This window comes from Scyliorhinus torazame, chromosome 6 (assembly GCF_047496885.1).
Source record: "Scyliorhinus torazame isolate Kashiwa2021f chromosome 6, sScyTor2.1, whole genome shotgun sequence".
In the NCBI taxonomy this organism is placed as follows: domain Eukaryota; kingdom Metazoa; phylum Chordata; class Chondrichthyes; order Carcharhiniformes; family Scyliorhinidae; genus Scyliorhinus; species Scyliorhinus torazame.
The window spans coordinates 55,812,672-55,828,005 of record NC_092712.1 but is presented as its reverse complement, the minus strand read 5'-3'; the positions used below and the strand labels follow the sequence as shown (position 1 = coordinate 55,828,005).

General features: G+C 44.8%; 1 protein-coding gene across 3 annotated transcripts in view; it reads right to left on the bottom strand.

The window, feature by feature from the left end:
• Positions 1–15,334, bottom strand: part of ube3c (ubiquitin protein ligase E3C) — a 277,267-nt gene that overhangs the window by 28,019 nt on the left and 233,914 nt on the right. For all 3 annotated transcript variants that reach the window (XM_072508217.1, XM_072508215.1, XM_072508216.1), the window contains one exon: positions 6,945–7,011. In XM_072508217.1, the coding sequence (XP_072364318.1) occupies positions 6,945–7,011 (67 nt within the window). The remainder of the gene's footprint in view (positions 1–6,944; positions 7,012–15,334) is intronic.

Here is a 15,334-nt window from a genome sequence, read left to right as displayed (position 1 = left end):
ACTGACAGGCACAAAGAATAACAGCAAACTTTAATAAAAAGGCAACACACATGATTAGGACCATGTTACATGTGGTGATAATGTTGATAAATCAAAGTAAACAACTGGACACAATTGCAGATTAGTAGTCACAATTGTACTTTGTTGGATATGAATTGCAAAGCCTAAATGTGCCATACATCTTTATTCGTCTTGTCTTTGATGCATAGCATTCAAAATTGAATTTCAGGAGTCCTGCAAATCAGGAGGTAGAGGTGTATGTTATGATCAAATGCTAACTAAAGGTCATGTGAATTTACAGAGATCTGTGAAGAGCATTTAATTAAAAGTATGATTTATGCAGATGGTGAACATATATTATTGTTCTAATGTTTTTATTGCTATTAATTATGGCACACTTGGATTGGATTTTAAACACAAATTTTGATTGGCAACATTAACTGCCAGAAACGTTCCACCTCTGTCTACCCAAACAGAAAAAAGCTGCAGCCAGAAATTAGAATTTTACAAGTACTGCATGGAATAAGATAACCTGTATTTGGGAAAAGGTTACAATGTCTACACATTTTTTAAATGGCACAGTACATCCATACGAGCTTAGGTGTTGTTTCACTGAATGTTACAACCGCTAACTTTGGTTTTCCCCACACATTTTCCTTCTTTATGCATCATTACAACAGACAAAAGTACCAGAACCTTGCAGATTAATGATAACAAAGCGTTCTTGCAAACAAGACCAATGCAATGCTCAGCTGACCTACGAATAAACCCTCCTCAGACTTGCCATAAAAATGGATTTCAAAATGGTTGAGAGTTATTTTAACCCTGGCACTTAATCCATGGACATAAATCACTTGAAGGTTTCTTATTCTTTAACAATGAATTGAACGAACATGAAGGCAATTATAAAACTAAAACAAATTTTAAGAAAACCTACCATCAAATCATGCACAACATAATAAATGTACTTAATCACCAATTATGATAATTAACTGACAACTGATCTATAAACACATTTTTCATTACAAAATTAAATAGGAACTTGAAGCACCAAGGTTATTTGCTTTGTTACAATTAAAAGCAGCAGTGCTCACTCTAAAGCCAAAGAAATCTATTGGCAAAGCTTATATATCTGTATTGAACAACATAGGGCCAAGAACTAATCAGTTATACTACAGGCATTCAATCTGTTGAATGTCTCTTTAGGTGAGGTTTCTGATTTACGGTAAATTTAAGTTTTTTAAGTTTATAAAGCTACCCCTCCCCTTTATTTCATTTGCCAGTCTCTGTACTAGCTTAAAAGCTGTTAAATGTTCAAATTCTGATGAAAGGTCATAGACCTGAAATGTTCCCTCTGTTAATGCTTCCTAACCTACTAAGTATTTTCAGCATTTTCTGTTGTTTCACATTTCCAAAATTCACAGTATTTCGGCTTTAGTGTAGGGATCAGATACAGGTAGCTCATTCCATCTATTTGGCGAGAGTAAACTGAGGATTTCTTGAAATATTTGTTTGACAGCATCTTTCTTCGACTGCATTGTCTGGTGACCATGATAGATTTTTGAGCAGAACTACATAATTAGCATTATGCTTCAGAGGGGTTTATTTTAAGTTTTGTTTTTGTTCTTGTTCTTGGGATGTTGATGCTGGCAAGACCAAGGAGATTCGTCCAACAGATTGAGTGCCTCTAGGGTGGCCGATTAGCGCCTGACCCAATATTATTTAATAAATGGTGGATATTTAAGCTTTGTTTGCCATTAGGTTTCTCTAGTCTTAGAGCAAAGACTGTTGCTTTTAATTGTAACAAAGCAAATGGCAACATCAAAAGCAGTTATAACTTCTCGGATCCTGTCCAGTTCACGTTCTCCAACCCCTCACCCTTATGTGTCCTTGAGGCTGGTGTTAGGAACTAGAGATACTTTCACGTACCTTATATTTGTATTAATGGCCGTTAGGAATAAATTCCTATGTTTAATTTATATTTCTGTATTTACACTTTAAGAAAGGAGGTGCCTGAGTTTTTGGTTTCACTTTTAGAATGATGCCTCCACATCAGAGTTTGCTTGTATACCTACTTCTGTTACTCCACAGAGTGAGAAACAGAAAGCAGTTTTTGTTCAGCTGTAAGCAGGGGCCAGGAGGAATTTTAGAAACAAGATTTCCCCAAGAGAACAGAAGGAGGCCCCAGCAAGAAAAATTAAAGCCCAGGAAGACAGTCAACTTAAGGAACAGGATGGGGAATCTGAACACGGTCCTGTTCAGTGAAGTTAAAAAGAAACAGAGGAAAAGGCTCCAAATTAATGAGAAAGCTGCAGGGGGCTGGATCAAAGCAAAGTGGTCTTATGGGAAAGCAGAAGATCAGAGGAGACAGCCAAAGGTGTGAGACACCAAACTACAGGCCCGTGTGTTCTTTTGGCACAGCGGAGTATCTGAGAGGACAGGTGGATGGCGGAGCTTGAATGTATGTGGCGATCCTGGGGGAGAGAAATATCTGCTGGAGATCAAAAGCATGGAGGTGGATCTTTGTTGAAGTTGTCTGAGCCAAAATGTTATTTGGGAGAAGATTCCAAAGCCAGTTCTTCGAGAGTGGAGAATGGAAATCCATGTTAAAAGACAGAGCTTCTGTGAGACCAGTTGGCTCAGTGTGGCAAGCATCTGGGGAGTTGATGAAAAATCTGTCTAAGTTGCTTTGGGTGGCATCTGTCGCTTGGTCTCAGAGCACAGTGTGTCCAACCACAGGCCGCCTATTAGTACATGGAATGTATACATTTTTTTAGAATAAATTTAGAGTACCCAATTATTATTTTTTCCAATTAAGGGACAATTTAGCGTGGCCGATCCACCTACCCTGCACATCTTGTGGGGGTGATACCCGCGAAGACACAGGGAGAATGTGCAAATTCCACACGAACAGTGACCCAGGGCTGGGATCGAACCCGGGGCCTCGGCACTGTGAGTGCTAACCACTGCGTCACCGTGCCGCCTACATGGACTCTATACATAATGTAAACATTAGCATGCAAGATAGATTTTTTAATTTGTGCCATCCTTACGAATCTGTATATGTCTGTAAATGGGTGGAGTAGAGGAATATAGTTTTTTTTTCTTGTGCTCTCAGTTCATCACAATAATTGTGCAGCCATTGAACTACTCAATTATTCACTCACAGTAGCCGTTGATGCCTAGTCTTCCATTCGGTCTTTCAATATGGGCACCATTCTCACACCTTCAGGTCCAAGAGCGCAGGCATGAATGTACCTGACACAGGTGGCTGAGCCATTTATCTCCTAATCAAACAGGACCACATCAAGCACTACAAGTCTCTGCTCTCCTGCACCAAAGCAGTTCAAGTCCAAGATTCTCCTGGAAAGCCAAGATAACCCTTCATTTATTTTCTCTACGGCCAAGAGTCTCCTTAATCCCTTCCAATCTACTCCCTGTACACTCACCTTCAAAGTGCGAGAAGTTCGGAGCTGTTGAAATTTTGACTGTCCATTTGGTCGTCTTGCAGTATTCCCTACTAAAACATGAGACTCATCAGCTCTCATGGTACCAACTCAACGGAACTGCTGAGTTCCCTTCCTGATACCACGCAAGCTGGTATAATGGTTCCTTCTCAAATACCTCCCCACCCCCCAACACACCACCTCACACCCCAAACCCCCAAAAGCACCCTCTGTCCTTACAAACTACTGCCCATGTACAATTCCTAAGTCTTGCATCGAATCATCACCTCCCAAATCCAACCCCATCTTTTCCACAACTCCATGTTTCAATCTCTCCAATCAGGGGTTCGCACAGCACCAAAACATCCCTAATCAAAGTAAAAAATCATATTCTGCGACTGAGGCATTTGTCCTTCTCAACTTCTCTGCAACCTTTGATATAATGAACCTAATCATCCTGCAAAGCCTCTCCTTCAGTGTCATTACGCTCTCTTCAGTTCTACTCTACCTGTGGCAGACTGCCCCATACAGAATTGCCTCTGGTGCGCCCTCGTATTCCCACATCCTATAGTTGTTAAACTTCAGAGGCATCATCCAAAAACAGGTTCACTGTGATATCAAAGTCAAACTTCCAACTTCACCCATCACGTCTGTGCTTGTAGATAATACATCACAGGTGAAGCCAATGTAAAATTCTCATGCTGGTGTTCAAATCCATTCCTGGTCTTCTTCCTCTTATTTCTGGAACCTCCTCCAGTCCTCCACTTTGAGAATTCTGTGTCCCTCCAATTCCAGGCTCAAGTGCATACCCAACTTCCTTAGCCCCATCAAAATGACTGTGTCGTTCCCCCCCCCACCTTTAAAGGTGCCTGTTTCTCCACCTCTCATCCTTTAAGACCATCTATAAAGCATCCTTCTTAGACAATGGGTTTAAACAACTCTTCCAATCGCTCCTGAAATGAAATGAAAATCGCTTGTCACAAGTAGGCTTCAAATGGAGTTACTGTGAAAAGCCTCTAGTCGCCACATTTGGGGAGGCTGGTACAGGAATTGAATCATGCTGCCGGCCTGCCTCGGTCTGCTTTAAAAGCCAGCTCTTTAGCCCGGTGCTAAACCAGCCCCTTTAGCCCAGTATAATTGTTTCTCTGGTTATATTTCCGTGAAGTGCCTCAAGATGTTTTCTTCAATAAATGCACAATTTCTTTTGTTGCTACCAGTGGGGCACCTTCAATAATTCTCTTTCTTCCCCCGGCATATTGCTTTTAGGGCTCCCTCAAAGAGCTATCATATGTTACCATTCATCCATCAGTTTCCCCCTGGCAACTTTATCCAAAGACATGTGTTTGCTGCCACCTATCTCTCACTATTCACCGACTCTTGATCCCTCTGCCGCCTCTTTCCAACATCCAATCGTCAATGGGCAGCAACTTCCTCCAGTGAAATATTAAAAAGACCAGTGTCATCATTGTCCAAAACAGGGAGAGATTGAAAGACAAGCAGGAAAAAAAACTTGTCATTTAAAGATCCCAACAATTTGCATTTATATTGCACGTTTGATGTGGAAAAATATCCTCAGGTGATGTGCAGAATTATAAATTGAAGCAAAGTTGATGTTGAGCCAAAGAAATAGATATCGGTAGGGTGGCTAAAACCGTGGTCAATATAATTGATCACATGAAGTACCGCAGGGTCGGATACTTGGGAACAATAGTCCATGAGTCAGAGTCTTCGGAAAGGAACAGATGTTTGGAGAGAGTGGTAAGGGGAGTTACAAACAATTTGCCTTTTTTCTGTACGTATTTCCTCTCAGCAAGAATCAAATACTATTTTGTCAATTGCTCAAGGTATATTTCTCTACCTAAACTGCATATAGAACTATACCACCACTGTGGGAGTTACCATTCTTCAGAAACTGCACTGGACCAACCACGTAAATACTGCGACTACAACAACAGGTCAGGGACTGGAAACACTGCAGAGAGTAACTCCCGACTCACCCAAGTCTGCCCACCATCTAGAAGGCACAAGTCAGGAGTGTGATGGAATGCCTTGATAAGTACAGCTCCAACAGCACCCAAGCAGCTCAACACCATCCAGAACAAAGAAGCCCACTTGGTTGACACCCCATCCGCTACCTTCAACATTCATTCCCACATGACATCGCTGTGCACTATCTACAAGATTTACTGCAGCAATCCAAGGCTCCTTTCAAACCCACGACCACTACCACCTAGAGGAGACTTGGAAACACCACCACCTGCAAGTTCCCCTCCAAACCACAGACTATCCTGATTTGGAAATACAAATTACTGTCACTTGGTCAAAAACTTGGAACGCCCACCCTAATAGCTCTGTGGGTATAACTGCAACAGTTCAAGGCAGCAGCTCAGCACAACCTTCTCAAAGGCAATTAAGGATCGCACAAAGGTAGAAATTAAGCTAAAGGGGAAAAAGTATGCTTTTGACAAGTGTTAGGCAGAAAATACGAATGAGAACTAGGCTGAATTAGAAGGTTCAGAGGGAAGGTGAAAAAGCAAACAAGGGAAGCAAAGAGGGAGTATGAAACAAGATGCCCAACTAAAACAAAATAAATCCCAAAGTTTTCTATAGACATAATAGCAAATGGTGACAAAAGGAGAAAGGCTAATTCGGGACCAAAAAGGGGATTTGCACAAGGTTGAGGTTACCCAGCCCATGATGAAAGAGGTACTTTAGTCTCGAAGGGCCGTATTTAAAGTTGATAAGACACCAAGACCAGAGATGCACGCAGAGTCCTTTTTTATTCATTCACGGATGTGGGCGTCGCTGGCTAGTCCAGCATTTATTATCCAAGTGCTGTCTCAGCTGGAATATTGTGTTCCGTTTCACTTGAGGAAAGATTTGAAGGCACCGCAGAGTGCAGATTAGATTCAGAAGAATGGTTCCGGGGATGAGGAGCTTCAGTTATGAAGACAGATTGGAGAAAATAGGACTGTTATCCTTGGAGAAGACAGCTGGAGGGTAGATTTGATAATGTTATTCAAAATCATGAGGCACCTAGACAGAGTAGATACTGTTCCTTCTTGTGAAACGATCAAGAACAAGGGGGCAGAAATTTAAAGTAACTTGCAAAAGAAGCAAAAGTATGAGAAAAAACATTTTCATACAATGAGTGGTTAAGGTCCGGAATGCATTGGTGGAGGTAGGTTCAATTGTAGCATTCAAAAGGCAACTAGGGCGTTATTTGATAAGGAACAATGTGCAGGGTTATGGGGAGATGAGAGAATGGCATCAAGCGAATGGCTCACTCAGAGCCAGTGCAGACATCTTCGGCCAAATGGCCTGCTTCATTGCTGTAACAATTGTGTTCGTGTAATCCTGGCCTTGCCAGTGACGCTAACATACAATAAAAGAAAATAAGTATCACAATTGGTTCCTGACACTCATTCACATGCACTTCATTGAAGCCTCTGATTCACCGTGAGTGATGCCATGCCCCAGGTAAAAAAATAATCATACCTGAATAATTTGTGAAGTTTTTGAGATCCTCCAGATCTATTGGTATTTGTGCTCCAGATATCAAAACCTGGTGACAGAAAAATATAGAGATTAGTAAAGACTTAAAAGTTTAAATAGCTTTGCAATAATTTCCCTGCAATGTTGTTAAAGAAAGGCTCAATCTTTTAAAAAGCTCCTGAATATGCACTGGAAATACCGTAATCTACAGGCTATAGACCAAAAAGCTGTAAAATAGGATTAGACTGCGTGGCTCCTTTTCAGCTAGCATAGACACAATGGGCCAAATGGCCATGAGATGTACAAATTTAGTTGCCCAATTTCTCTTCCTCCCACTTGGTCACAAATTAAAGTGCTTGAGATGTCCTTTTTTATGGCAAGAGCATTGTGCAAAATGAAGCTGCAGTGATCAGATACATTACTGCAATTTGTAATGCCTGTAATACACATGAATTTATACCATACAATAAAAAGAAATTGTCTGGTTGTACAGGATTGGAGTATTGCTGAAAAAGACATGCTGTTCAAACTCTTCATCTTGCACGCATCAGGACAAATGCAAGAAGCCTAATTTCAAAGGCAGCGACAATTTGCAATTAGCAATTATTGCTCCCGTTGAAATTTGGCATTCTTGCTTCTGTCCTGATGAGTGCAAGGTGAAAATCTTCAACACCATGTTTCTTTTCTGAACAACAATAATCCTGAATCATAAAATAAACCTGCAACTAAAGCCAGTAAGTACCAGGAACAAATCCGAAAATTAGGTTATAAAACCATACCAAAGTAAATGTGTTACAGGCAGTTAATTAAAAGGCTTACATGCTTGTGATAGGTCATCACAGAACTATAGAACGGTTACGGTGCAGAATGATGCCATTCAGCCCATCATGTCTCCATTGGCCAAAAAGAGAAAAAACAAATTAGATGCTCATTTTAATCCCAATTTCCAGCATCTGATCTGCAGCCTTGCAGGTTACAGCATTTCAGATGCTCATCCAGGTACCTTTTAAATGATTTGAGAATTTCAACCGCAACCACCAACATTGGCAGTGAACTCCAGGTGCCCACCACCCTCTGGGTGCAAAGGTTTTCCTCATGCCCCTCTAATCCTTGTACCAATCACCTTAAAATTATTCCCTCATCAGCAAGGGGAAACAAGTCTTCCCTGTTTAGGCCCCTCAATTTTGCTCACCACAATGAGGTCGCCCCTGAGCCTCCTCTGTTCTAAGGAGAACAACTGTGGCCTATCCATTCTCTCCTCAGATGCAATTTTCAAGCCCTGGCAACATTCAAGTAAACTTCCTCTGCACTCTCTTCCAAAGCAATGATATCCTTACTGTAATGAGGTGACCAGGGCTGCACATACAATTCTAGCTGTGGCCTAACCAGTTCCATCATTACATTCTGATTTTGTATGCAATATCTTGCCCAATTAAGGAAAGCATTCCATAGGCTTTCTTGACCATCTTGTCTATCTGACCTATCACCTTCAAGGATCTATGGACATGTTCTCCTGGGTTTCCCACTTCTTCAACACCTCTTAATATCTTCCTGTTAATGAGTATGCGCACACTTTGTTTGCCCTCCCCAAATGCATTAACTCTCACTTTTCCAGATTGAATTCCATTTCTCTGCCGACACAACCAAAACCATTGATACAATTCTGGAGTTGACAGCTATTCTCTTCCCTATCAATTACACACCAATTTGTATGTCATCTGCAAATTTCCCAATCATGCCAACCCATATGTAAGTCTGGATCTCAATGAACAGATGGACTTATGGTTGAAAACGTCTAAAAGTTCGTATTCAGTTCCCATGATGCTCTGTAGCTAGGTGCAATATCCAATCCGAAAATGAGCAATATATCTTCCAGGTTAATCTTTATCCCCCCAAAATCCTAGTTCATTTTACCCACTGCACTTATCCCAGAGTTTCAGACCAATTGTAACACCACCCTGCACCATATCACCACTGATTACAGAACTGGAGTGCACTATAAGGGTGGTGAGGCAGATTTAATTGTAACTTTCAAAAGGGAACTGGATAGATGCTGGTAAATGAAAGATTGCAGGGCTATGAGGAATGTGCAGGGGAGTGAGCTATTTGAATAGCTCTTTCAAATAGCCAGCACAAACATGATGGGCTGAATGGCCCCGTTATACTGCCTCATTGTCTGCATGTTCAATTTCACCCCACATTGTGCTACCATGCTGCCTCCACAATGGTTAGCACAGTTGCTTCACAGCTCCAGGGTCCCAGGTTCGATTCCCAGCTTGGGTCAATGTCTGTGCGGAGTCTGCACGTTCTGTCCGTGTCTGCGTGGGTTTCCTCCGGGTGCTCCAGTTTCCTCCCACAGTCCAAAGATGTGCAGGTTAGGTGGATTGGCCATGATAAATTGCCCATAGTGTCCAAAAAAGTTGGGTGGGGTTACTGAGTTCCGGGGATAGGGTGGAGGCGTGGGCTTAAGTAGGGTGCTCTTTCCAAGAGCCGATGCAGACTCGATGGGCCGAATAGCCTCCTCCTGCACTGTAAATTCTCTGATTCTACAAGTAACTTGACTGGCATTTTAAAATATCAAGTGCAAAAGAACATGCAATATCACTGCAAAAGTTTACCAGCCTTTATTCATAGAATCATTGAAAAAAACAGCACAGGAGATCATTCCGTCCATCGTTCCCGTACGGGGTATTTGGTTGAGCTACTCAATTAATTCTAGCACTCACCCCCGTCTCACGAGTCTCGAATGTCTTTATTTTGTTTAATCTTACTATCTTTGCATCCCAGATTACAACAACTGGTGTGAAGAGCGTCACCATGCTCACCTGTGTCCCATGTTGATAACCCTTCTACCACTAAAAAGAGTTGCTCCTAAATTTCTACATCAAAACCATTCACGACTGTGAACATTTCTATCGAATCACCTCTCAATTTTCTCTCCTCGATGAAATATTTCTCAAAAATAGTTCTTCACTAATTCGGTCAAGTTAAAGCAATGCTTTAATGTTAAATATTGCTGGGAAATTGAGAAACTCCCAGTATGCAAATGTTGCAAGTAATTTGCAAAGTGTCTCACTGATGTAAAAAAATCTACTGGAGCTGGAAGAAAAAAAAAATCCTTTAAAAGTAAAATCTTTGGAAAGCTGCTGAATACAACTCTGAAACTGTAAATGCTATTAAACTTCAGCATTGCAATAGCTGCCGTTAAATTATTTCTGTACAAGTAAACAATCTTCCACACGGTTTGCTGGATTTTACAAAAGGTAAAGAGATTAGATTTATACAGCGTTTCACATGACCACCAAACACCTCAAGGCACTTTGCAGCCAATGGAGTGCTTTTGAAGTGGGGTTACTGCTGTAAGATTGCAGCAGCCAATTTGCACACAGGAAGCTCTCGGAGAACAATATGATAATCTGATTTTGTGATGTTCATTAGGGGGAGGAAGATTGGCCAGGATACGGAGGATAACTCCCCTGGTTGTCTTTGAATAGAGTCATGTGATCTTTCCACCTGATAGAGCAGACAGGACAATGGTACAACATCTCTTGTGATAGTGGACACGTCAAACAATGCAGCACTGGCCTGTCAGCTTTGACATTGATGCCAAGTCCTCGAGTGGAGCTTGAACTCCGAACCCTGTGACTCACGACTGGAGAGTACTGCCAACCAAATCATGGCTGACATTTAGAAGCTTGGATTTCAAACAAAGGTTGTCAGGCTAAATTTTTAATTCTTATCGGGATGGCTTTTATTTCCTAAAACCCATAATAAAATACACCAACAAGTTTCTTCCATTATACACTGAATGTGTCTTTTTTTTTTAATAAATGTTTTATTGAAATTTTTTTCCCAAACAACAATTTTTCCCCTCTTACAAAGCAAATGCAACAATAACAATACAGAAATTTTAAACAATACACAAGTAACAAAACCCCTTTATCTTTGACCTAAACTAAACCCCCCCCCCTCCCCCTGGGTTGCTGCTGCTGGTCATCTGTCTTCCCTCTAACGTTCCCCTAGGTAGTCGAGAAATGGCTGCCACCGCCTGGTGAACCCTTGAGCCGATCCTCTCAGGGCAAACTTTATCTGCTCCAGTTTAATGAACCCCGCCATATCATTTACCCAGGCCTCCAGTCCGGGGGGTCTCGCCTCCTTCCACATGAGTAGGATCCTGCGCCGGGCTACTAGGGACGCAAAGGCCACAACGTCGGCCTCTTTCGCCTCCTGCACTCCCAGCTCTTCCGCAACTCCAAATAGAGCTAACCCCCAGCCTGGTTTGACCCGGGCCTTCACCACCCGCAAAATCACTCCCGTCACTCCCTTCCAATACCCTTCCAGTGCCGGGCATGCCCAAAACATATGTGCGTGGTTTGCCGGGCTCCCGCCACACCTCCCACATTTGTCCTCCATTCCAAAGAACCTGCTCAATCTTGCTCCCGTTATGTGTGCTCTATGTAGCACCTTAAATTGAATCAGGCTAAGCCTGGCGCATGAGGAAGAGGAATTTACCCTGCTTAGGGCATCAGCCCACATACCCTCCTCTATCTCCTCCCCTAGTTCTTCTTCCCACTTTCCTTTTAGTTCGCCCACCGACTCCTCCCCCTCTTCCCTCATCTCTCGGTAAATCTCTGACACCTTGCCCTCTCCGACCCACACCCCTGAAAGCACCCTGTCCTGTATCCCCTGTGTCGGGAGCAACGGAAATTCCCTCACCTGTTGTCTAGTAAATGCCCTCACCTGCATATATCTCAAGAAATTTCCCCGGGGCAACTTATACTTTTCCTCCAATGCTCCCAAGCTCGCAAAAGTCCCATCTATAAATAAATCTCCCACCCTCCTAATTCCCAACTGGAACCAGCTCGGAAATCCTCCATCCATTCTTCCTGGGGCGAACCTATGGTTGTTCCTGATTGGGGACCCCACCAGGGCTCCCCGCACCCCTCTCTGTCGCCTCCACTGTCCCCAGATATTCAATGTTGCCGCCACCACCGGGTTCGTGGTAAACTTTTTAGGTGAGAACGGTAGCGGCGCCGTCACCAGCGCCTCTAAACTCGTCCCTTTACAGGGCTTTCTCTCCAGTCTTTCCCACGCCGCTCCCTCACCCTCCATCATCCATTTACGTATCATTGCCACATTGGCGGCCTAATAGTAATCGCCCAAGTTCGGTAGTGCCAATCCTCCTCTGTCCCTACTACTCTGAAGGAACCCCCTCCTTACTCTCGGAACTTTCCCTGCCCACACGAAGCTCGTGATGCTCCTGTCTATTTTATTAAAAAAGGTCTTAGTGATTAGTATAGGGAGACATTGAAATACAAATAAGAACTTCGGGAGGACCATCATCTTAATTGCTTGCACCCTGCCCGCCAGCGATAGAGGCTGCATGTCCCACCTCTTGAAGTCCTCCTCCATTTGTTCTACCAACCGTGTCAGATTAAGTCTGTGCAAGGTTCCCCAGCTCCTAGCGATCTGAATCCCCAGGTATCGGAAGTTTCTTTCCACTTTCCTTAGAGGCAAGCCTTCTATCTCTCTACTCTGGTCCCCTGGATGTATCACAAATAATTCACTCTTCCCCATGTTTAGCCTATACCCCGAGAAATCCCCGAACCCCCTCAAAATTCGCATAACCTCTATCATTCCCCCCGCTGGGTCCGACACGTATAACAATAGGTCATCCGCATATAACGAGACTCGGTGTTCTTCTCCCCCTCTAATCACCCCTCTCCATTTCCTGGAGTCTCTCAACGCCATGGCCAGAGGTTCAATTGCCAACGCGAACAACAATGGAGACAGCGGGCATCCCTGTCTTGTTCCCCTATATAGTCGGAAATACTCCGATCTATGTCGACCTGTAACTACGCTTGCCATTGGAGCCCCATAAAGAAGTCTAACCCAGCTAATAAACCCGTTCCCAAACCCAAACCTCCTTAACACTTCCCATAAATACTCCCACTCCACCCTATCAAATGCCTTCTCTGCGTCCATTGCCGCCACTATCTCTGCCTCCCCCGCCACTGGGGGCATCATTATCACCCCTAATAGTCGTCGCACGTTAACATTCAGTTGTCTCCCTTTTACGAACCCTGTCTGGTCTTCGTGCACCACCCCCGGGACACAGTCCTCTATCCTCGATGCCAGTACCTTTGCCAACAATTTGGCGTCCACGTTCAACAATGAAATGGGTCTATAGGACCCGCACTGCAACGGATCTTTATCCCTCTTCAAAATTAACGATATCGTCGCCTCCGACATCGTCGGGGGTAGAGTCCCCCCTTTCCTGGCCTCATTGAACGTCCTCACCATCAACGGGGCCAACAAGTCCACATATTTTCTGTAATACTCCACCGGGAACCCGTCTGGTCCTGGGGCCTTCCCTGCTTGCATGCTTCCCAGTCCCTTAATAACCTCGTCCACCCCAATCGGTGCCCCCAGGCCTACCACCCCCCGCTCCTCCACTTTCGGGAACCTCAATTGGTCCAGGAACTGCCGCATCCCCATCTCTCCCTCTGGGGGTTGAGACCTATACAGTTCCTCATAGAAGGTCTTGAACACCTCATTTATCTTTCCTGCCCTTCGCACCGTGTCTCCCCTTTCGTCTCTTATTCCTCCTATCTCCCTCGCGGCTGCCCTCTTTCGCAATTGATGAGCCAACAGGCGACTCGCCTTTTCCCCATATTCATACCTCCTCCCCTGTGCCTTCCTCCACAGTACCTCCGCCTTTCTGGTGGTCAGAAGGTCAAATTCCGTCGGGAGTCGTCTCCTCTCCCTGTACAATTCCTCCTCCGGGGTCTCTGCAAATTCCCTATCCACCCTTAATCTTTCCCAGTAATCTTTCCCTTTCCTTGGCCTCTGTTTTCCTTTTGTGGGCCCCAATGGAGATCAGCTCTCCTCTGACCACCGCTTTTAGTGCTTCCCATACCACTCCCACAGGGACCTCGCCGTCGTCATTGACCTCCAGATATCTCTCAATACACCCCCGCACTCTTGCACACACTCCCTCATCCGCCATCAGTCCCACATCTAATCGCCAGAGTGTTCTCTGCTCCCTTTCCTCTCCTAATTCCAGGTCCACCCAATGTGGGGCATGATCCGAAACCGCTATGGCTGAGTACTCAGCTTCTTCCACCCTCGAGATCAACGACCTTCCCAAAACAAAAAAATCTATCCGGGAGTACACTTTATGGACATGGGAGAAGAAGGAAAACTCCCTAGCCCTAGGTCTAAGAAATCACCATGGATCCACTCCCCCCATTTGGTCCATAAACCCCTTAAGTACCTTGGCCGCTGCCGGCCTTCTTCCGGTCCTTGAGCTGGATCTATCTAGCCCCGGGTCCAGCACCGTATTAAAGTCCCCTCCTAAAATCAAGTTTCCTACCTCCAGGTCCGGTATACTCCCCAGCATCCGTCTCATAAATCCCGCATCGCCCCAGTTTGGGGCATACACGTTAACCAACACGACCTCCATTCCGTCCAGCCTGCCACTCACCATTACATATCTACCTCCGCTATCTGCTACGATGTTCTTTGCTTCAAATGCGACCCGTTTTCCCACCAAAATGGCCACCCCTCTATTCTTTGCGTCCAGTCCTGAGTGGAACACCTGTCCCACCCATCCTTTCCTTAGCCTAACTTGGTCCGCCACCTTTAGGTGCGTCTCTTGGAGCATAACCACGTCTGCCCTTAGTCCTTTCAAATGCGCGAGCACTCTGGCCCTTTTTATCGGTCCGTTCAGGCCTCTCACGTTCCACGTGATCAGCTTCACTAGGGGGCTACCTGCCCCCCTCCCGTGTCGACTAGCCATTACCTTCTCTAGGCCAGTCCCATATCCCGCCTCCGCGCTCCCGCTCGCTCCCCCAGCGTCGCACACCATCCCCGCCCACCCACTCTTTAGCCATTTCCTTTTGGATTTCCGCAGCAGCAACCCAGTTGTCCCCCCCCCCCCCCCCCCTCCCCCCAGATCTCTTTCTAGCATGATTGCTCCCCCCATATTACTTCCGTAAGTCAGCTGACTTCAACTGACCCCGGCTACTCCTGCTCACTCCTCGACCCCCCCCATGTGGGGAACTCCCATCCGCCTTGCGCCTGTCTTCCCACCTTATTCTTTCTGGTGCGGGAACATCCCTTTACCTGACCCGCCTCTTATGGCGCAGCTCCCTTTCCCCTCCCCCTCCCCATTCTCCAACTATGTCCCGTCTTTCCCCCCTCACCGGCGCCCACATTTCCCCAATGTCTCCCCCCTTCCCTGTTTACTTCTCAATTAACTTCCACCGTAACATTAACAATAACATTTCCTGCAGCATCAGTCCCTCAGTTCCGATCCAATTTCTCTTCTTTGATGAAGGTCCATGCTTCCTCCGCCGTCTCGAAATAATGGTGTCTCTCCTGATACGTGA